Source organism: Hemitrygon akajei, chromosome 14, assembly GCF_048418815.1.
Source record: "Hemitrygon akajei chromosome 14, sHemAka1.3, whole genome shotgun sequence".
In the NCBI taxonomy this organism is placed as follows: domain Eukaryota; kingdom Metazoa; phylum Chordata; class Chondrichthyes; order Myliobatiformes; family Dasyatidae; genus Hemitrygon; species Hemitrygon akajei.
The window spans coordinates 2,588,898-2,611,617 of record NC_133137.1 but is presented as its reverse complement, the minus strand read 5'-3'; the positions used below and the strand labels follow the sequence as shown (position 1 = coordinate 2,611,617).

The 22,720-nt window shown below is 40.7% G+C and overlaps 1 protein-coding gene and 1 long non-coding RNA gene across 9 annotated transcripts in view; one reads left to right on the top strand and one right to left on the bottom strand.

The window, feature by feature from the left end:
* The window catches only part of aifm3 (AIF family member 3), a 254,504-nt gene that overhangs the window by 113,197 nt on the left and 118,587 nt on the right, over positions 1–22,720 (bottom strand). For 5 of the 8 annotated variants that reach the window (XM_073065336.1, XM_073065340.1, XM_073065341.1 and 2 more), the window contains 4 exons: positions 21,327–21,444; positions 13,745–13,843; positions 9,403–9,478; positions 9,172–9,210 (listed from right to left, as the gene is read on the bottom strand). In XM_073065336.1, coding sequence (XP_072921437.1) covers positions 9,172–9,210; positions 9,403–9,478; positions 13,745–13,843; positions 21,327–21,444 — 332 coding nt within the window. The remainder of the gene's footprint in view (positions 1–9,171; positions 9,211–9,402; positions 9,479–13,744; positions 13,844–21,326; positions 21,445–22,720) is intronic. The other 3 variants (XM_073065339.1, XM_073065342.1, XM_073065343.1) reach the window with 1 other exon arrangement.
* The window catches only part of LOC140738224 (uncharacterized), a 203,174-nt gene that overhangs the window by 168,795 nt on the left and 11,659 nt on the right, over positions 1–22,720 (top strand). The window lies entirely within an intron of this gene.

Sequence of the window (22,720 nt, the reverse complement as noted above, 5' to 3'; positions counted from 1 at the left end):
GGCGGGACTGTCATATGTTGAAAGATTGGAGCAACTGGGCTTGTATACACTGGAATTTAGAAGGATGAGAGGGGATCTGATTGAAACATATAATATTATTAAGGGACTGGACACACTAGAGGCAGGAAACATGTTACTGATGTTGGGGGAGTCCAGAACCAGAGGCCAAAGTTTAAGAATAAGGGATAGGCCATTTAGAACGGAGTTCAGGAAAAACCTTTTCACCCAGAGAGTTGTGGATCTATGGAATGCTCTGCCAGAGAAGGCAGTGGAGGTCAATTCTCTGGATGCTTTCAAGAAAAAGTTAGATAGAGCTCTTAAAGATAGCGGAGTCAAGGGATATGAGGAGAAGGCAGGAACTGGGTACTGATTGTGGATGATCAGCCATAATCACAGTGAATGGCGGTGCTGGCTCGAAGGGCTGAATGGCCTACTCTTGCACCTATTGTCTATTGTCTATCTGTTAGTGCCCGCACAACTGCAGCGAGGAGAGACCTTCTACAGTAAACTTCACTAAGCTGTCACTACAGTGCTCGGCGATTTTAATGTCCAGGTCGGACAGGAAGATGTTCCGTACTCATTCCACGACTTTACCAACAGAAATGGACAATACCTAGCTGATTTCATCTAGGAACACAGTCTCACTGCCGCCAACATACAATTCAAGAAGTGAGCTGGTAAACTGTGGACATATGAAAACAGAGCCTCCCTTAACAGGAAACATCTCAACTACATCCTCGTAAGAACAAAATGGCGTAATTGTGTGATCAACACAGAAGCCTACAGCACCTTCAGCTCAGTCAGTTCTGACCACAGAGTAGTGTCAATGCAAGTGAGAGTGAGCCTGCAGCAACCCAAAGCCACGATCCCAAGAAGATAGACTGGAAGGCATTCTCCTCACAACCTATTCTTCAAGCCCAGTACACTGTGGAAGTGAGAAATTGCTTCGGCCCACTGGAGAGGGAGGAGGAAGAGACTACCACCAACTGCTATCAATGGCTCATAGATGCACACACAGATGCAACAAAGAGTCTGCCTACTGTAAAGCGAATCAAAAAGAGCCGAATCTCGAAACATCCTGACGTCGCAACAAGAAGTGTGGTCAATGCTTGTCATGCCAAACAGAAGGAGCAAAACAGAAGAGCTAAGAGACAAGTTCAAGACAGCAAAGAAGAATCTCTTTGCCAGCTACGACCGACTGAAGGAAGAGGGACTAGCTGAGAGGATTAGAGGGGTAGGGGCTGCTAATGAAGACAAGCAGCATGGAGAAGCACGGTGCCTAGTCAACGAGATCAGCAGATGGAAGAAGTGACCATCAGGTCAAATAAGTGGTAAAACAGCAGAGGACAATGTCCAGACATGTCCTGAACCTGCTGGGAAGCCCTCCAACAATCACAGAAGAAGATTTTGTTTAAGGATTATATGGGTCTAACAACATGGAGGGCTGAAGGGCCTATATTGTGCTGTAGTGTTCTATGTTCTATCTATCTAAGAAGAGGACATACCCACAATACTAATGCAAGTCAACAGCAATGATGGCCCATTCACCATTGAGGAACTGAAGAAGGCCAAGTATGTACTCAAGCAGGGCAGGAGCGCTGGACCAGATGGGATACCACCAGATGTCCTTAAGAACTGCGACCTGGACGACATCTTGCTGGACATATGTAATACGGCACTGATGAAAAGCGTCAAACCAGAACAGTGGTCACTCTCAAACATTATCCCTGTCCCCAAGTCTGGATCCCTCACGAAGACAGATAACTACCGCGGTATGAGCTTGACCTGCATCTTAGCAAAGCTATCGGTACTTAAAGGCACATGATAAAATAGGCCATAGTCAGCATGGTTTCCTCAAGGGAAAATCTTGCCTGACAAATCTGTTGGAATTCTTTGAAGAAGTAACAAGCAGGATAGACAAAGGAGAATCAATTGATTATGCGTACTTGGATTTTCAGAAGGCCTTTGACAAGGTGCTGAACATAAGGCTGCTTAAGAAGGTAAAGAAGAGGCAGATGGAATACAGTGTTAGGAAGTGTATGGTAAAGCACTTTGGAAGAAGAAATGAAAGAGTCAACTATTTTCTAAATGGAGAGAAAATACAAAAAACAGAAGTGCAAAGGGACTTGGAGTCCTTGTGCAGTATTCCCTTAAAGTTAATTTGCAGGTTGAGTCTGTGGTGAGGAAGGCAAATGCAATGTAAATGTTCATTTCAAGAAGACTGGAATATAAAAGCAAGGATGTAATGTTGAAACTGTATAAAACACTAGTGAGGCCTCACTTGGAATATTGTGAGTAGCTTTGGGCCCCTTATCTTAGAAAGGATATGCTGAAACTGTGAAGGGTACAATGGAGGTTCATGAGAATGATTCGGGATTGAATGTCTTGTCATGTGAAGAGTGTCCGATGGCTCTGGGGATATTCACTATGAGGGGTGACCTCATTTTAATCTATCAAATGATGAAAGGCCTTAATAGAGTGGATGTAGAGAGTATGTTTGTAATGGTAGGAGAGTCTAACCCAGAGGATACAGCATCAGAATAGAGGGGCATCCTTTTAGAATGGAGATGAGGAGAAATTTAGCTAGAGAGTGGTTAATCTGTGAATCTGTGGAATTCTTTGCTACAGGCAGCTGTGAGGCCAAGCCTGTATGTACATTTAATGCAGAGGTTAATAGATTCTTGATTGGTCAGGACATGAAGGGATACGGGGAGAAGGCAGGAGATTGGGGCTGAGAGGAAAAATGGATCAACCATGATGAAATGACGGAACAGACTCGATGGGCCAATTGGCCTAATTGTGCTCCTATATCTTATGGCCTTATGGTCTTTTGCAGAGTCTTTTTTTTTACACAAGTGCAAGGAATACAATGAATATATTTTGTGGCCCATAAATATTGAAGGAATATTAATATCAACAAATGTGAAACATGAACAACAGAAAAAAAGCACAAACTGGACCCAAACTATTTGCAAGGATACCCTTTAGAAAGAAAGGCATCACGTAAGAATAATTTGGTGAACAACATGCTATCAAATGTTATATTGTTGTCAAGGTGATCAAACACTGTGATCATGCAAAATCTTGGAAGAATCTTGAAGTCTGAACTTATAAAGAATCTGGGAAATGTAATTAGCAATAATTACTTAAAATAAAGCAGATAAATATAAATTTTTAATTAGAGGCTTAAAATAGAATGGAAAATGAGAATAAATGCAATTTAAAAAGGTGGAAAATAGCAAGACTAAAAGATTTCACTATGGATTTAGCCCGGATTATAAACAAACATGAAAAGGTACAAATAAAGATTTTGCAGTGGTTAAGGCACAGCACTCAATATGAAAAATAAATGGATAAATTGTATGGAAAATCTGGAAGAAAAACAATAATGTTTACAGAAGAAAGTAATGAACAGTTGGGTCCAATACAGGATAGGCAAGGTAATTTCTGTGAAAGGAAATGGAGATTTTAATATTCATCTTCATGACCTGGATATTAATTGATGGAATATTTGTACACTATAGAACATCCACAATGAAATCAATGGAAATTAAATAAGCAGTTTGTTTCACTACTGAGATTGTCACCTTTTTCTTAGCTAATGCTGGTAATTAATTTGGAGGTGGAATACAGATATAGATCAGCTTTGACCTATCTAAATGAAAGTCAGAACAGTCTCAAGATACAGAATGGCATGTTCCTACCTTTCCTATATTTCTACTTCAGACACAATCTATGTAGCTTGTTTTACATCTAGGAGGAAACCTTAATGGAAATTATTGCAACTTGCAGTGTCAAGTTGGTGGTCAAACTGATCCCATTAATCTCTCACAAGATATTAATGTTAGCATACATCTGATTAATACTTGCCTCTATGATTTCACACTCCATTATAGATTCCAGTGGGATTGGGAGAACTAATGTTGTTCTTATGAAAGCCTTACAGCTAATAAATGTTGGGTCCAGAACAATGCACTGGCTGGACTGTTTCTCATACAGGGGACTGTTAGATCTTGAAATAAAGGGAAAGTTGAATAGCCACCGATTCTGTAGTACCAACTATTGTGAAGCAGACAGTTTTTAATCTGGGTAGCAGCAATCAGCGAGCGAAGATTTGAAAATAGTTCAATTTTCATTAATAAATTTTATAATTCCAAGTTAAAGCTGTTTAACCTCTTCAGTGCCAGTGTACTTGCCTTCAAATGGGCAGCTGGGTATTATACAAACCAAGTGAACATTAGAGAGATTAAATAAACTCTAGTAAGCTACTCCAACATCTGTGCTCACCTCACTACATATAAAACTGTCTCTACCATCTCCATGCACATCCAAGTGCACCCGTATCTGTACACATGTGTGCTCTTTGTAACTCTTTACATAAGATTAGTGCCCATTATAGTTCTATACATGTACACTTGCAATCATTTATCTGTATATATGAACTTCTATATCTTGAATGATCTATGCACAAGTATCTGTACCTCTGTAAATCTATATTTTTTCTGCCATAACTCACTTTTTCTGTACAAAACAAATCAATGAAGGTAGAGCAGCAGATGTGGTGTATATGGACTTTAGTAAAGTGTTTGAAATGGTTCCCCATGGTAGATCCATTCAGAAAGTTAGGAGTCATGCGATCCATGGAAACATGGCTGTGTGGATTCAGAATCCCACTTAAGGCAGAGGGTGGTAGTAGATGGATTTTATTCCACTGAAGACCTTCACTAGTGGTCTGGGATCCCTGCTGTTTGAGATTTTTATCAATGAGTTAGATAAGGAAGTAGAAGGATGGGTTAGTAAGTTTGCAGATGACATGAAAGTTGGTGTTGTTGTAGAAAGTGTATAAGATGATGAGAGGCACTGATTGTGTGGATAGCCAGAGGCTTTTTTCCCAGGGCTGAAATGGCTAACATGAGGGGGCACAGTTTTAAGGTGCTTGGAAGTAGGTACAAGGAGGATGTCAGAGATAATTTTTTTATTTACACAGAGAGTGATAGGTGTGTGGAATGCACTGCCTGTGACAGTGGTACAGGCAAATGCAATAGGACCTGTTAAGAGACTCTTAGATAGATACACGGAACTTAGAAAAATAGAGGGCTATATGGTAGGGTAAGTCAAGGTAGTTTCTAGAGTAGGTTACATGGGTCGGCACAACATTGTGGGGTGAAGGGCCTGTAATGTGCTGTAGATTTCTATGATTCTATGAAGATTGCTGTAGGTCACAATAGAACATTGACAGGATGTATAGAGCTGGGTTGAGAAGTGACAGATGGATTTCAATCCAAAAAAGTGTGAAGTGATACACTTTGGAAGGTCAAACTTGAAGGAAGAGTTCAACATTAATGATAGGATTCTTGGCAGTGTAGAAGAACAAAGGAATCTTGCAGTCCAAGTCCATAGATCACTCAAAGTTGCCGTGTAAGTTGATAGGGTTGTTAAGAAGGTGTATGGTGCATTAGTCTTCATCAGTCGGGAGACTGAGTTCAAGAGCTGTGAGGTAATGTTGCAGCTCTATAAAACTCCTTTAGACCACATTTAGAGTATTGTGTTCAGTTTTGATCACCTCATTATAGGAAAGATGTGGAAGCTTTAGAGCAGGTGCAGAAGAGATTGACCAAGATATTGCCTGGATTAGAGAACATGTTTTATGAGGAGAGGTTGAGCAAACAGATATTCTCCAAAGCGAAAAGGAAGATGAGAGGCAAAGACAGAGGTCTATCAGATGATAAGAGGCATAGATAGAGAGGGGTAGTGGCAGAGGCAGATACATTAGGGTCATTTATGAGACTCTTAAATAGGCACATGGATGAAAGTGAGATGGAAGGTTATGTGAGAGGAAGGGGTTAGATTGACCTGGGAGTAGTTAAAAGATTGGCACAACATTTTGGGCAATAGAGTCTACTATGCTGTACTGTCCTATGTTCTGAATAAATATATCAAACATCATAACAAAGCATACATCAGGATGCTCTTCATTGACCACAGCTCAGCATTCAATACTATCATCCCCATAAAACTAATCAATAAGCTTCAAGACCTTGGCCTCAATTCCTCCTTGTGCAATTGAATTCTTGATTTCCTCCCTTGCAGACCCCAGTCACTTTGGATTGGCAACATCTCCTCTACAATCTACATCAGCACAGGTGCACAGCAAGGGTGTATGCTCTACTCATTTTATATGGCTAAGCAAAGCTTCAATGCCATATTTAAGTTTGCTGATGACACCACTGTCGTAGACCCAATCAAGATGTTGGAGGGAGATTGAAAATCTGGTTGAGTGGTGTCACAACAATAACCTTCCATTTAATGTCAGCAAGACTAAGGAGCTGATTATTGACTTCAGGAGGAAGAAACCAGAGGCCCATGAGGCAGTCCTCATCAGAGGTGGAGAGGGTCAGCAACTTTAAATTTCTCAGTGTTATCATTTCAGAGGATTTGTCTTTGGTCCAACACATAAAGTGCCATTTTGAAGGAAGCATGTCAGCACTTCTACTTTCTTAGAAGTTTGTGAAGATTCGCATGTCATCTAAAATTGTGACAAACCTCTATTGATGTTCATTGGACTGTACAGTATATTGACTGGTTGCATCACAGCGTGTTATGAAAACACCAATGCCCTTGAACGGAAAAGCCTACAAAAAGTAGTGGATACGGCCCAGTCCATCAAGGGTAAAGCCCTTCATACCATTGAACACATCGATACGGAGAGCTATCACAGGAAAACAGCATCCATCATCAAGGACCCCCACCATCCAGGCCATGCTCTCTACTTGTTGCTGTCATCAGCAAGAAGGCACAGAAAACTCAGGACCCACACCACCAAGTTCAGGAACATGTATTACCCCTCAACCATCAGGCTCTTGAGCCAGAGGGGATAACTTCACTCGCCCATTACTGAACCGTTCCCACAACCTATGAAGTCATTTTCGAGGACTCTTCATCTTTTTATGATTTACTTATTATTACTTTTCTCTTTTTCTTTGTGTATTTGCAGTTTGTTGTCTTTTGACATTGGTTGTTCATCTGTCCTATTGGGTCCAGACTTTAATTGATTATATTGCGTTTCTTCTATTCATAGTGCATGCCCAAAATAAAATGAATCACAGGGTTTACTTTGAACTACTTACACCTGCTGCTCACAATCTTGCTGTATTTCCTCCTAAATGCATCTGTGCTATTTGCCTCAATACCCCAGGTGTAACATAGTTTTATGCCCCAATATTATCTGGTAACAAGAATAAAAACGTAACAAAAATAATCAGAAATACTGTAGGTCATTAAGCTCCTCATGCATCTCAGAATCATAGAGTACTAGAGCATGGATACAGGCCCTTTGGAACAATGAGTCCACACTGATTATGGTGCTACCCAACTCGTCTCTATTTCCTGTAAACGGACCATATCCATCTAAGCCTCATGTTCTTGTCCAGGTACTTCCTAACTGACACTACTGTACCCTTAAACACTTCCTCTTGCAGCTCGTCGCATATACTCACCATACTTCGCATGAAAATGTTGCCCTTAGGTCCCTTTTAAATCTTACTCCTCCTACCCCAAATCAGTTACCCACCCCCCGCCCCCACCACCAAGTCTGGGACTACACTTCCCTGGAGAAAAACTGCTAGCATTTAACAAGATTGTGGCCAATCTACTACCTCAACAGCATTTTCCTGCTCTTCTAATGGATCTGTTGATCTACCTAATATCCAAAAATTAATTAATTTATTTTACAAATGCAATAAATATTTGAACTTCCACAACCCTTCAGGGTAAAGAATATAAATTCACCAATATCTGAGTGAAGAAATTTCATTTCAGTCGTAAATGGTCCTTCATTCTGAAACTATGACTCCATCTGATACATTCCTATTGGCTAACATCACATTCCTCTGAACTTTTCAGCCTTGCCTACTTAAACTCTCTTCATATGACAGACCCACCATCCCACAAACTAGGTGAATCTTCTATGTCCCTCTTTAGCAAATACAGGTCACCCCCAGGTTAAAACAGATTTCTGTGAGCTTGGTCATATGTGTGGTCTGAACATACGTTGGGCTTTTGTAAGCTGGGGAAGACATATACATATATTTTTAGGCATTGCTGTAAAAGACCTTGCTCTTGTGTTCTATTTATTTGCAATAGGGACTAACGTATCATTAACCTTTCCAAATGTATGCTGTGCCTGCATTTTGGCTTTCAGTAGCTTTCTGACAAAAATACCCATATCCTTTTGAGCATTCCCTTACGATCCTCATTTTATGAAATGCACTGCTTTTTCACCAAGTGTATGAATTCAGTTTTTTCATCTTCCATATCATACTCCATTTGCCTATGTTGTGCACCCATTCATCTTGCTCCTTTCCCTTTGGAACCTCATCACTTACCCACACTTCCACTTAGTTTCTTGTCATCAGCAAATTAAGAAATGTTACATTTTGTCCCTACAGCTGAATTATTGATATGGAGTATGAATAGATCAAATTATCAATAAGCGAAGTTTTAAGCGTCTCTTGAAGTCCTAATGTCTCCATTGTGACTACTTTACAGTTATGTTTCCCAGGGTAGAGGAAAGGATGGAGATGTTTTCTTTATATTTCCTCCTACCTTGTTTCTGCTGGCATACACCTGTAAGTTCAATGTAAATTAGGCTGGCAGGAGTTGGGGAGGGATGGGTCCTTCTCAGTTTTGTCACCTTAACTTGGAAATTCTAGTCAGATAACTGGGTTCAGGTGTATGCTGGCCCTTCATATCTGCCCTTCTCACATCTTAAAAGTCTATCTAAACCTATGGATAAACAAAGCAGGGCTAAAATAGAACACCTAGTTTCTAAATAAAGCTGGTAGAACCTGTTTGTCTCCTGCTTGGGAAGTTGTCCTGCTGATGCCAAATAAATGCCAAATCATTCTTTCAAACTGTTAATGGTATAACAATTATTGTGGTTAGTGTAATAGTTAGCTGACAACTAAATTCTGCTGGGGAAGAATTTATTTATTTGCGGACACTGGAAGACACTTGGGTTGAAATGAATGAATGCCCAGCAATGGTCTGGAAGAGGTTAAACTGAGCTCTATATGTGTCAGTACAATGTGGCTATAAGAATCATAATAGGGAAAGAGAGAGAGAGAAGCGTATGTAAGGAGGGATTCTACCACCAGTGAACTCTATTTTTACCTCCAAGTCTGTATGCAGTTGTTCATCCCAGTGGCTTTCCTAAATTGTAAAATAATTTCAGTTTTAACACCAGACATAAACAATAACACTATTTAATTAAGAGAAACTTATTTTAGAAAGAGTTGGTTTAAAGGATTTATCATTATGTAGATTTGTGTTTACATTACATTTACAGTATCTGACAATTATTGGAAAACCAAACTCTATAAAAAAATAGTGAGAAGGACCTACTTAGTGTAGAACGCCACAAACTTCCGCTCGTCCAGGTCTCCTTGAATGATGACATCATCAAATCCTTCCCCATGACCTGCAAGAGGAAATGAGCCTATAAATTTAATTACTTATTTAGAGATACAGTGTGGAAGAGACCCTTCTGGCCCTTCGAGTTGTGCCATCCCAGCAACCCCCGACAGCCCTGACTGAACCCTAACCTAATCATGGGACAATTTGCTATAACCAATTAACCTACCAAGTAAGTGTTTGGACTGTGGGAGGAAAGCGAAGCTCCCAAGAAAAAGCCATACCTTCCATGGGGAGAATGTACAGAGGAAGCCAGAAATGAACTCCGATGCCCTGAGCTGTAATAGCATGATGGCAACCTGTTGCAATCACAATAAAAGATTTTATGTCCGCTCATAGAAATTAAGCAACAAAAGCTTTGCTATAAAATTTGTCACTGGAGAAAATGTCTAATTTGGTAACTTAGCATTTTGAATCTTTTCCTCCCTCCTTAACAGCCTGAATTGTACCATTTGATTAATGGATACATTTATTTGGTCTGCTGGAGATGCTTTCAGGCTGTGAATGATTAAAAACTGCTTAAAACCAACAGGTAAGAAGTCTATAATGGGAGGATATAACAGAGAATCAGGACATTCTTACAGTTACTGGAGGTGGACAGAGAGAGAGGAATGGTGCAGCTGATGAAGAAAGTGTGTCAATAATTGCTGAGATGCTGCTGGTTGGAGGCTGGGCACAAGATAGTGACTGGGGAAGTGGGCTGGCAGTAAGATCACAGAATACTCAAGAGACTATGGAGGTGAGTAGTTGTATGTGCCTGCAAAGTAGCAGAAGGGTCGGGTCATAAGTCAAGTCACTTTTTATTGTCATTTCGACCATAACTGCTGGTACAGTACACAGTAAAAATGAGACAATGTTTTTCAGGACCATGGTGCTACATGAAACAGTACAAAAACTACACTGAACTACACAAAAAAAACACTAGACTACAGATCTACCCAGGGCTGCATAAAGTGCACAAAACAGTGCAGGCATTACAATAAATAATAAGCAAGACAATAGGCACAGTAGAGGGCAGTAAGTTGGTGTCAGTCCAGGCTCTGGGTATTGAGGAGTCTGATGGCTTGGGGGAAGAAACTGTTACATAGTCTGGTCGTGAGAGCCCGAATACTTCGGAGCCTTTTCCCAGATGGCAGGAGAGAGAAGTGTTTGTATGAGGGGTGTGTGGGGTCCTTCATAATGCTGGTTGCTTTGCGGATGCAGCGTATATGTCTGTGATGGCGGGAAGAGAGACCTCAATGATCTCAGCTGACCTCACTATCCGCTGCAGGGTCTTGCGATCCGAGATGGTGCAATTTCCGAACAAGGCAGTGATGCAGCTGCTCAGGATGCTCTCAATACAACCTCTCTAGAATGTGATGAGGATTGGGGGGGGGGGGGGTGGGAGATAGACTTTCCTCAGCCTTCTCAGAAAGTAGAGATGCTGCTGGGCTTTCTTTGCTATGGAGCTGGTGTTGAGGGACCAGGTGAGCTTCTCTGCCAGGTGAACACCAAGAAATTTGGTGCTCTTAATGATCTCTACTGAGAAGCCTTCGATGTTCAGCAGAGAGTGCTTGCTCCGTGCCTTCCTGAAGTCAACAACCATCTCTTTTGTTTTGTTCACATTCAGAGACAGGTTGTTGACTCTGCACCAGTCCGTTAGACGTTGCACCTCCTCTCTGTATGCTGACTCGTCATTTTTGCTGATGAGACCCACCATAGTCGTGTCATTGGCAAACTTTATCATGTGGTTCGAGCTGTGTATTGCTGTAGTTGTGGGTCAGCAGAGTGAACAGCAGTGGACTGAGCACACAGCTGTGGGGGGGCCCCAAGCTCAGTGTGATGGTGTTGGAGATGCTGCCTCTGATCCGGACTGACTGAGGTCTCCCAGTCAGGAAGTCTAGTATCCAGCTGCAGAGGGAGGTGTTCAACACCAGTGGTTCCCAACCTCCGGGCCGCAAAGCATGCAGGGTGCGGCGGTAGGCGGAACACACCCAGCACATAAAATCGCCTCTGATCTGGGCCGACATTTACGTGCCCAGCGACACGTAAATTTAGTGTAATTTATTTCAACTGCCATAGTTCTTGCATTGCAGCTCAACGGGACTCTTCCATCTGATTGGCTGAAAAACCACATTGTTGCATGAACTACTCACAGAATCTACTGTTTCCTCACAGAGGCACAACAGTGGCTCAGGTGAAAATTGCCATTGAAGAGACCTGGAGAACACCAGACAACTGTTTGCCCAGTCACTATCAAGCATCATTTCCTTGCTACTGATTGTAGAATCTATATGATTTATTGACTTTCCTCATATACAGTGCCTATAAAAAGTATTCTCCCCTGAAAGTTTTCATGTTTTATTGTTTTACAACACTGAATCACAGTGGATTTAATTTGGCTTTTTTTGACACTGATCAACAGAAAAAGATTCTTTCATATCAAAGTGAAAACAGATCTCTACAAAGTGATCTAAATTTATTATAAGTATAAAACACAAAATAACTGATTGCATAAGTATGCACCCCCTTTAATATGACACATGAAATCATCATTGGTGCAGCCAATTGCTTTTAGAAGTCGCATATTTAGTTAAATGAAGATCTGTTTTTGGAGACCTGTGTGCAGTCAAGGTGTTTCAATTGATTGTAGTAAAAATACACCTGTACCCGGAAGGTCCAACTACTGATGAGTCAGTACCTTGGCAAAAACTACACCATAAAGACAAGAGAACACTACAAGTAACTCCGCAAAAAGATTATTGAAAAGCACAAGTCAGGAGATGGATACAAGAAAATAGCCAAGTCACAGAATATCTCTTGGAGTACAGTTAAGTCAAGCATTAAGGAATGAAAAGAAATGGCACAGATGTAAATCTACCTAGAGCAGGCCATCCTCAAAAACTGAGTGACCGTGCAAGAAAGGGACTAATGAGGGAGGCCACAAAGATTTCCATGACAACTCTGAAGGAGTTACAAGTTTCAGTGGTTGAGATGAGAGAGGCTGCGCATACAACAACTGTTGCCTTGGGTGCTTCACCAGCCGCAGCTTTATGGGAGAGTGGCAAAGAGAAAGCCACTGTTGAAAAAAACTCACATGAAGTCTCAGCTAGAGTTTTCCATAAAGCATGTGGGAGTCTCTGAAGTCAGGTGGAATACCTTTCTATGGTCTGATGAAACCAAAATTGAGCTGTTTGGCCATCAAACTAAATGCTATGTTTGGTATAAGCCAAACATCGCACATCATCAAAAATACACCATCCTTGCTGTGAAGCATGGTGTGGCTGCAAATTCTGTGGGGATGCTTCACTATAGCAGGCCCTGGAAGGATTGTGAAGGTAGAGGGTAAAATGAATGCAGCAAAATACAGGGAAATCCTGGAGGAAAACCTGATACAGTTTGCAGAAGAACTGCAACTTGGGAGAAGATTTGTTTTCCAGTAAGACAATGACCCCAGCATAAAGCCAAAGCTACACAGGAATGGCTTAAAAGCAACAAAGTTAATGTCCTCGTGTGGCCAAGTCAGAGTCCTGACCTCAATCTAATTGACAATTTGTGGCTGAATTTGAAAAGGGCTGTTCAATCACAATCCCCATGCAATCTGACAGAGCTTGAGCAGTTTGTAAAGAAGAATGGGGAAAAATTGCAGTCCAGATGTAAAGATGCATCTACTAAATACCAACTTGAAGGAGATGAATACATATGCATTCAATTATTTTGCGTATTAATTGTAATAAATTTAAACCAATTTGTAAAAATTTGTTTCCACTTTGACACGGAAGTTCTTTTCTGTTGATGTGTTAAAAAAGCCAAATTAAATCCACTGTTATTCAATGTTATAAAACAATAAAACATGAAAACTTTCAACGGGAGTGAGTACTTTTTATAAGCACTGTAGATCTGTAGCATATTCTGTTTTGTATCCTAGTTACTGTTCTTATTTTTATATAAAATCTGATGTTTATTGTAACTGCAACCATGTTCAACTACAAAGGAATATTCAGGTCATTAGGCATCAGCTTCGATTCCATGGGCTTGTTATAGGCAGCAGCTAGAGACTAGGTGTCATCCACACAAAAGTGAGTTCAGGAAGTCAGACTCCTGTCCTCATTCAGAGAACTATTACAATCAAGTATTTGTATTCTTTCAGTCTTTTATCAATTATTTATGAAATAGGCATGCAGTTACTATAAATGGTTCACTGATTGAACTTATTGAGATTCATGACAGAAGAACCCAGCTTTATCATTATTATCAGGTGGAGAAAGTACACATCTTCCCATCACAGTTTTACCTGCATAACGGATACTTTTCCCAAACATTGCTGTCCAGAAGTAGGGCACCGTGTTAATCTCTATTCCTTTTCCCAGTATGTTGAGGGCAGCAATTCGACCTGAGGAACATAAAGAAAATAGAAATTACCAATTGGTATTCTGCACTGATATATTGTACCACACCAGCAGCCAGAGAACTTTTATCATGCTAATCCAATATTGTGCTAATCATGCATACCAAAACTAAGAACTGAAGCTATTTGGCAGTGTGCAGGCTACAGTTGGCATTCTCCCTACCTGCCCTCATTATATATCAATGGGATAATCTTCCATTCCTTTCTCCCTTATACGTTTACCAAGATTCTTAACTGCATTAGTGTTATTTGCCTAAACTTCCTGTGGCAGTGAATTCTAAATTCTAAGTGGTTTCTGGGTAAAGAAGATTCTCCTGAATATATTCTTTGGGGATCACAGAATCCTCAACCACTGTGGGGACAGGGGCATAGGCAGGTCTTTACTATCCGATTAGTCTCATTCCTAGTATGCTTTCTATATTGTGCTGTAAACCATTCCTTTTCACAAATCATTCCTTTGGGCTTTGCTTTTAAGGTCATACACGATCACAACCATTCATGATTTAAGAACTACTGGCATTTTTCCACAGCTAAGTCAAAGGAAGCTTCAGAAAGGAATTCGGTGGTAAATGCAAGGGCAATGCTGAAGAAAAGCTGCATTGACAGATGCAACATTAAACTGTTAACTCTGCCTGAGAAGGATAAAAAAAATTTCTACAACAGTATTCAAATTTCAGCAGGAATTTTCTCCACTATGTTATGGGCTATTAACAAGTTTCAGAAACCTATCAGAGGACAGATGTGGAGCTCTGGAGAGGGTGCAGGAAAGGTTTACCAGGTTGATGCCTGGATTAGAGAGGTGTTATAAGGAGATGTTGAACAAATGTGGGTTGCTTTCTTTGGAGTGGCAGAGGTTTAGGGCAGATGTGATAGAGTTCATAAAATTATGATTGGCAAAAACAGCTGGTATCTTATTCTCAGGGTTGAACTGGAGGGCATGGATTTAAGGTGGGGGGGTGTTAAGTTCAAAGAAGACTTTTTTTTATATATACAGCGAGCGGTGGGTGCCAGGGATGGTGTCAGAGGCAGATGCGATAGAGACCTTTAAGAGGCTCCTAGATAGACTCCTGAACATGCAGGTGTGGAGCATGTGTAGGTAGAAGGGAATCAGTGTAATTAGGCATCATTAGCCTATTTAGTTCAGCACAACATCATGGGCCCATGGGATTGTTCCTGTGCTGTATAGTTCTAAGTTCTAATAACAGATTATTTGATTTTTATTTCAGTGCTGTTTAGGATATTGATGTAGATAAAGTAGCCACAATATTTTCTTCATTAAAATAATGATATTTCTTCACATATGAAACAACTGAGCAGTTATGAAAGGTGATCAATGAATACAGATCTTTATTTATTTCAGTTTCTGACTGTGTTCTGTCTGTTACAATAACCTGGAATGGTCCTTGCCAGTGTAGCTGGTGGCACTCCAAAATAGCTTAATGTATCATTGCCTGTCTCCTACATGTATCACATGCAGTAGGAAAGTAGAGAAAAATTCACTCTCTTGTGGATGTGTTTGCCTCACACACGTCAACATTATTGGCATACAGAAATAGATACTGGATCCCAAGTTTAGAGTAGCATTCCCCAACACACAGCTCTTTTTCTGTGATTTGGAAAAAAAAAATCTAGTGATTAATGACAATCATAAAACACTGGAGCATTGGCTGATACAAGGAATTGGAACAAGGTAACTGAAGAATTACTGAATATTGCAACTCACAGACATTTCAGTGCCTAACATACTGAATGTATATTAACAATTTTGTCAAGTATTCCTTCTGGAAATTTATTTAAAGTCAAATGCTTATTTTGTATAGTTCTTTACAATATTAATTGCATACCATTCACAGTTTATCATTTGTCCTGCTGAATTCCAAATCTAAACTGTAAATGTGAATTGAGAACACGAGTACTGCCAGCAACTTATTGTGTCAGATTTGGTCCCTGGCTGTATTCCATTTTGTGGCTAGCTTGCTCTGCACTCAACCATTTGACCTCTCACTCCTCATGCTATGCTTTTGTTCATTAACCCATGAGACAAAATTTTAAAAACTAACTTGCCTACTTCTTCAATAGATTCAATGTAACTGGTCTTGCAATACTTGCCCTTTGGAATCCATGCTTTTTTTAAAGATTAGATTTTGATCTGTAGTTTTACTGCAGTTTCATAGGTACGTTCTAACTTAAGAATAGAAATATATTTACTGACTGTCTAGCATGAATTTATCAGGACAGTTTCTATGTTATGTATGATATTAAATTGGCTCTATTTCATTTTCTAAAGACTATCTCTAGCTTTAGAGATAGCTAGTCTAGCAGATAGAGACAGATAGTCTATCTTGAGAGATAGCCAGACAGAACATTACCATGTACCCTGAGAGGCCAACTGGTGAATGTTGTGCCTCCTGGCACCCTAGTTCATCTTCCTCAGACATTGTTAGTTCCTTCCTGTTGGCTACACAATGGCATGCAGGAGATTACTATGCCAACTCTACTCCAGTTACGTATGCACTGCAGTGAGTGTCCAGACCAATGCAGATAAAGGAACTGCATCCCCAGCATACTGATGACACTCTCCATTCCTCTCATAGTTGTGCTGAGGTGGTCAGCTACATGTGCAGAGGTGTCAATAGCCAGTCAGTAATCTTCATGTCTCAACATCCACTTCTCAGGGCAGTACTGAAAAATTCTCAGGGAACATGACATCAACCATGAGAAAGTCCTTGTCTTGTTCACTGACTACCCAATTGTTGAGGGATTAGAATCCTTTTCGATTGATAAAGTGCTTGACGTTTACAAGGGATGCTGTGATGAGCATGAGTGTAGGTGATGGAGAGGCCAGCAATGCTTGTAAATCCCAGGTAACACAATACCACTGTTCCTCACCTAATTCAAAGTATACAAAGTTGCTGCTTTGTGAGTAAGGAACCTGGATGAACTCTCCAATGCGGTGGTGAGCAGAAAGCAAAATAAATGATTGGAGAGTACAGCAATGACTGCCTGGAATGATTTCTGAGGCCAGAAAATTTAAAATACTTCACATTCTAAATTTGTATGGTAGGCCAGAAGGATATGAGGTAAAGGAAGAACTCCAGGGCACCCTTTCTTCTACGAAATGAATAAATGAGGATGAGATGTCAAATAAAAGCTAAATACTATTATGCATAGTTCAGACAGAATAACTGATGTGCTACAGAAGTGGGATCTGGGGAACGCACCAGATTGTAGGGATTTTTGACAGGGCTGTGTCTAGGAATTTATTCCCAGTGATGCCCTTGTTGAGGATTACATAAGCTATACTTGGTTACACTGATTGACAAGATCTGCCCCTTAGGAATATGTGTGAAGAGACAAGAAACACTGCGTTTCTTTGCTGAGTAGAATAACAAGGGAAAGAGAAATATAGTTTTGCCTTCTCATTGCCAGCTTTACGCACAGTCTATTGCTCTAAACCTAATGATGAATCAGGCTACACTGTAGACCAACCATGTGAAATCTCAAATTACCTTGGTTCAGAATATTACAATGAGCAGACATTGATCCATGTACAAGAAAATACCATAACCAAATGAGGGACTCATACGAATGGAAAATGTCAAGGTGGGAGATGGTGTATATACCCCTAAGTCACATAGTATCTAAATCTCTAAACAAGGCCCAGACCACAGTGCAAGTGGCTTTACCCTGTGAGCTCAGATGGGAAATGAAATCTCAGTATAGATTCCTGCAGTAACCCAATATTTTGTGATTCTGGTCCTGGACTCAACCACTGTAGGAAACATTCTCTCCACATCCACTCTCTCTAGGCCTTCCAATATTACATAGGTTTCAATAAGATCCTCCCTCATTCTTCTAAACACCAGTGAGTAAAGGCCCAGACCCAAATGATTCTCATATACATTAACCTGTTCATTTCCAGAATCTTTCTCGTGAACCAGCCTCTCCAATTGTAGCATATCCTTCCTTAGATCAGGGGCCCAAAACTGCTCACAATATTCCAAGTGCAGTCTGACCAATGCATTATAAAGCTTCAGCATCACATTCTTGCTCTCATATTCTAGTCCTCTCAAAATGAATGCTAACATTGCATTTGCCTTCCTTACCACTGACTCAACCTGCAAGCTCACCTTTAGCGAATCCTGCACAAGGACTTCCTAGTCCCTTTCCACCTCTGATTATTGAATTCTTTCCCCATTTAGAAAATAGTTCACATGTTCACTCCTTCTACCAAAGTGCATGTCCATACACTTCCCTACACTACATTCTATCTGCCAGCTTCTTTGTCCATTCTCGCAATCTGTCATTGGTGCCAATGTGCATTACGACCTCTGGCTCCTCACCCTCCCTCTTGAGAAACTTCTGCAACCACTCTGAGACATCCTGGACACTAGACCTTGTGGAAATGGAATCTCCTGGCCTTTCCCCTACCTACTGAGTCTCCTATCACTATTGCCCTGTCTGACTTTAACCTTCCTTGATGAGCCTCAGAGCTGACCTTACTGCTTCTGCTACATCCTGATAGGTCATCCCCTCACAGCCATATCCAAAGGGGTATATTTGTGCTGAGGACTAGTTACTCCCCTTACCTCTCCTGATGGCCACCCATCTACTATCTGAAGCTTGAACTCTGTGTGTGACCACCTCAATAAAAGTCTCATCTTCAAGGTTTTCAGCCTCTTGAAGATCCAGTTCCATTTATTTGATCTTGTTAGTCAGGAGCTAAAGTTAAGTACACATCCTGCAGATGCAGTCATAAGGGAGACTATAGGTAACCTGAAATCCCATATCTCCCAGGAGGAACATTCCACTGCCTTAACTACCATCCTGACTACACTTGTTATATCTCTAACTTCTCCAGCTTAAGTTCTAGTCTGCGCCTGTTTAGCCAAAGCCTGGCCGATCCAACACTGGCCACTCTACTTACTTACACCTTGCTTCTTTCTATTGGCCCCTATGAGTGCCTAAGATATTAACTTGCAAAAAATTTCCAAAAAGCTCCAAGCTCTTTTTAACCCTAGCACCGCCTCACCATCGAACAACTTTTTGTGATGATTGCAGCCCGCCACGTGGGCTTTCACGTTTGGGTTAGGTCTTTCTTATTTTCAACCAGATTGTGTTATGATTACAATTACCTATTCATCTCTATATTTAACTATTTTATCTTTTCTGGTTGATTTCCAATGATTATTTCCAACAGTGAATCTTCTTCATTGGGTTTCTTGCAAACTAGGTTAGAAAGAAAGGAATTCTGAACCTATTGTACGGTTACCCTTCCATTTCCATTTTTCCTACCTTTTCTTGGCAATTTATTTAGCAGTAGCTGAAGTCTTCTGTGTTTAATATTTACCGTAGATTCCGGATTTTAAGCCGCTACTTTTTTCCCACATTTTGAACAGCTTTGAACTTTGCGGCCTTTAAAACGGAGCGGCTAATACATGATTTTTTTCATGCTGCCTCGTAAACATTTTGCCTCATAACAGTAGACCAATAAAATTGATGAGTAGTTCACAGAGGTCCAATGAAATTGTACGATAAATCAAGCGCACTTTCACAATTAAATTATTGTAAATCAGTCATTTGTACTCACCCTCATCAACATGGAAAACACTCGAAGAAAAGCATTGTGCTGCCTTTATGGCAGTTATTTAGTTTATAATATTTTCGCTTAGTAATTCATTTTCTAGTTAAAGTTAGAAGAGTTTTAACTATATTTGTTTTCTGTACTACATCGCGGGATGCTATGACGTCACACCCGGTTTCGCCGCGTCTTGTGGGAAAAATGCCGTTTGCGATAAACGGAAAGGAGGGGGGGAGCGCATTACGCAAGCGGCATTGGATCTGAGCGAAACGCTGCTTTTAAATGCCGTTTGCGATAAAACGGGACGGCAGGGGGGAGCGGCGGAGCGAAAACGCTGCTTTTAAGTTAAAGGCGATCAATAACTTTTCCTGGTAGGCTGCAGTATATATATTTTTTACCAGTCGTTAGGAGATATTGGAATGTTGTTCAGTAAAGAAGTATACGCAACGTATATTTAAAAGTAGCCACATTACGGGCACGGTTCAAAAAAAAGCATTTGCAATATGTATTTGTTTTTGTTACCATATGGATTTAATTAAAAGTTAAAAAATCCTCACGTGTAATATCTTTCTGTGTAAATATCTCATATTACAACGTGGGACACCTGCGGCCGAAAATCCGGTGCGGCCTAAAATCCGGTGCGGCCTTTACAAGTAAAAAATTGATGTTATTTCTAAAATTAGAGCCAGCGGCTTTTAATCAGGTGCGCTCTGTAGTCCGGAATCTACGGTAAGTTTTTTTATATAAATGACCTGGATGAAGAAGTGGAGGGATGGATTAGTAAATTTGCTGATGACACGAAGGTTGGAGGTGTTGTGGATAGTGTGGAGGGCTGTCAGAGGTTACAGTGGGACATTTTTAGGATGCAAAACTGGGCTGAGAAGTGGCAGATGGAGTTCAACCCAGATAAGTGTGGTTCATTTTGGTAGGTCAAATATGATGACAGAATGTAGTATTAATGGTGAGACTCTTGGCAGTGTGGAGGATCAGAGGGATCTTGGGGTCCAAGTCCATTGGACACTCAAAGCTGCTGCACAGGTTGACTCTGTGGTTAAGAAAGCATACGGTGCATTGGCCTTTATCAATCATGGGATTGAGTTTAGGAGCTGAGAGGTAATATTGCAGATATATAGGAGCTGGTCAGACCCCACTTGGGAGTACTGTGCTCAGTTCTGGTCGCCTCACTACAGGAAGGATGTGGAAGCCATATAAAGGGTGCAGAGATTTACAAGGATGTTGCCTGGATTGGGGAGCATGCCTTATGAGAATAGGTTGAGTGAACTCAGCCTTTTTTTCTTGGAGCGATGGAAGATGAGAGGTGACCTGACAGAGGTGTTTAAGATGATGAGAAGCATTGATCGTATGGATAGTCAGAGGCATTTTCCTAGGGCTGGAATGGCTAGCACAAGAAGGCACAGTTTTAAGGTGCTTGGAAGCAGGGAGATGTCAGGGGTAATTTTTTTATACAGAGAGTGGTGAGTGCGTGGATTGGGCTGCCGGTGACAATGGTGGAGGATATGATTGGGTCTTTTGAGAGACTCCTGGACAGGTACGTGGAGCTCAGAAAAATAGAGGGCTATGGATAACCCTAGGTAATTTCTAAGGTAAGGACATATTCGGCACAGCCTTGTGGATCAAAGGGCCTGTATTGTGCTGTAAGTGTGCGTTAAAATGGCATGCCATTTATCAGCCAGAATATCTCATTAATAGCATTTGAAAAAGATAAGTTTTTGGACCCAGTGAATTGTTATTAACCTCTTTGTTTTCCTGCTTTTGTTGAGCCATGCTGAATTTGAACTTCACCAATGCTGTCACCCACCATGCTAAAAACAAGGATGTTCTCCCTTCACCCAACCTCCAATAATGCCATCAGGAAGTGCCACTTACCATGCATATGGGCCATCTGCCAGTGGCCCACATTCACCTTCTTATTGTTGCGAAAGCCCAGTGGGAAAGTGACAATATCACCAGCAGCAAAGACCCCAGGCACATTCGTCTGCATGAGCTGCAAGAATAAAAGGAACTTTAGTATATTCTTCTTCAGTGTATCACAATGCTCTGCTCTGGCAGCTTTCAGTGGAGTCTCATTCAGGATGTAGATAATACATGTAATACAGCTGAGTTAATTCTGTAGGTTAATTCAAAAGTCAGCAAAAAATAACCAGGTTGGTGGCAGTTTATTACCAGAATAATTAGATCATAAATGCCTCCAGATGTTAGATTGAAATCATTATGAATTCAGAAACAAACAATAAGGACAGTCTGACTCTCTGAAACACGATCCATAATTTAATTAGATCACAGCTGATTTGTAACTTAATTTCATTTACTTGCCTTTATACAAAACCCTAGGTATTGTTGGCAAACAAAACTCTGTGAAGCTCAATTTTGAAAATTTCAATTGTCCCAAGTAAGAATAATAAGTGTATCATAAATGAAAATTTAAAATTGTGGATTCTGTACATCTGAGATAAAATCAGAAAATGCTGGAAATATTTAGCAGGTCAGGCAGCAGATGTGCACTGAGAAATAGAGCCAGTGATTGAAAACCTTTTGTTAGAAACATGTCATAAACTTTGTAAAAGCGGTGATCAACATTCTGCAGGTGTGGTATAGTACACAGTAGATGAAGGCAGACTGCTCTCGGAAATGTACTATTATATCCTATAATACTAGGACATTGTCAAAAGGCGATGCCACAAAAAGGCGGCATCCATCACCCAGGAGATGTCCTTTTCTCATTGCTACCATCTGACAGGACGTATAGGATCCTGAAGACACACACTGAAAGTCTTAGGCTGTCTGTGGGAAGACAAATCTCAGGGTTGTACATTGCATACCTACTTTGATAATAACTGTACGTTGAATTTTTGAATTTGAATCTTGAATGAAGGCAGTCCATTATCTGCACTCGGTGTCTGCACTGATTTTTCTCAAATTGTCAATTGATGGTTGTCCGTTGGATATGACAATGACAGGACAACCTGTACACAAGTAATTTTAAAATAGAAAAGCCATTGCACTGGGGCAGTTCCAGTCTCGACCTTGGAAGCCCAGGTCCAGTGGTACAAGTAGTTGTCATAACTGTGGTCTCCCTTGGCTGCAGTGAATGACCATGACTTCTTCTATGCCCTTCATTCTCTTCGCTATCCACAGGGCATTGCAGAAACACCTTCCTGGCCATTGGACCTCACTATTAATCTCATCCACCCAGACCACCAGAGTTGACTTCATTTATAATAATTTACAAACATGGTGGTGTACACTGGATGAATTCCTCC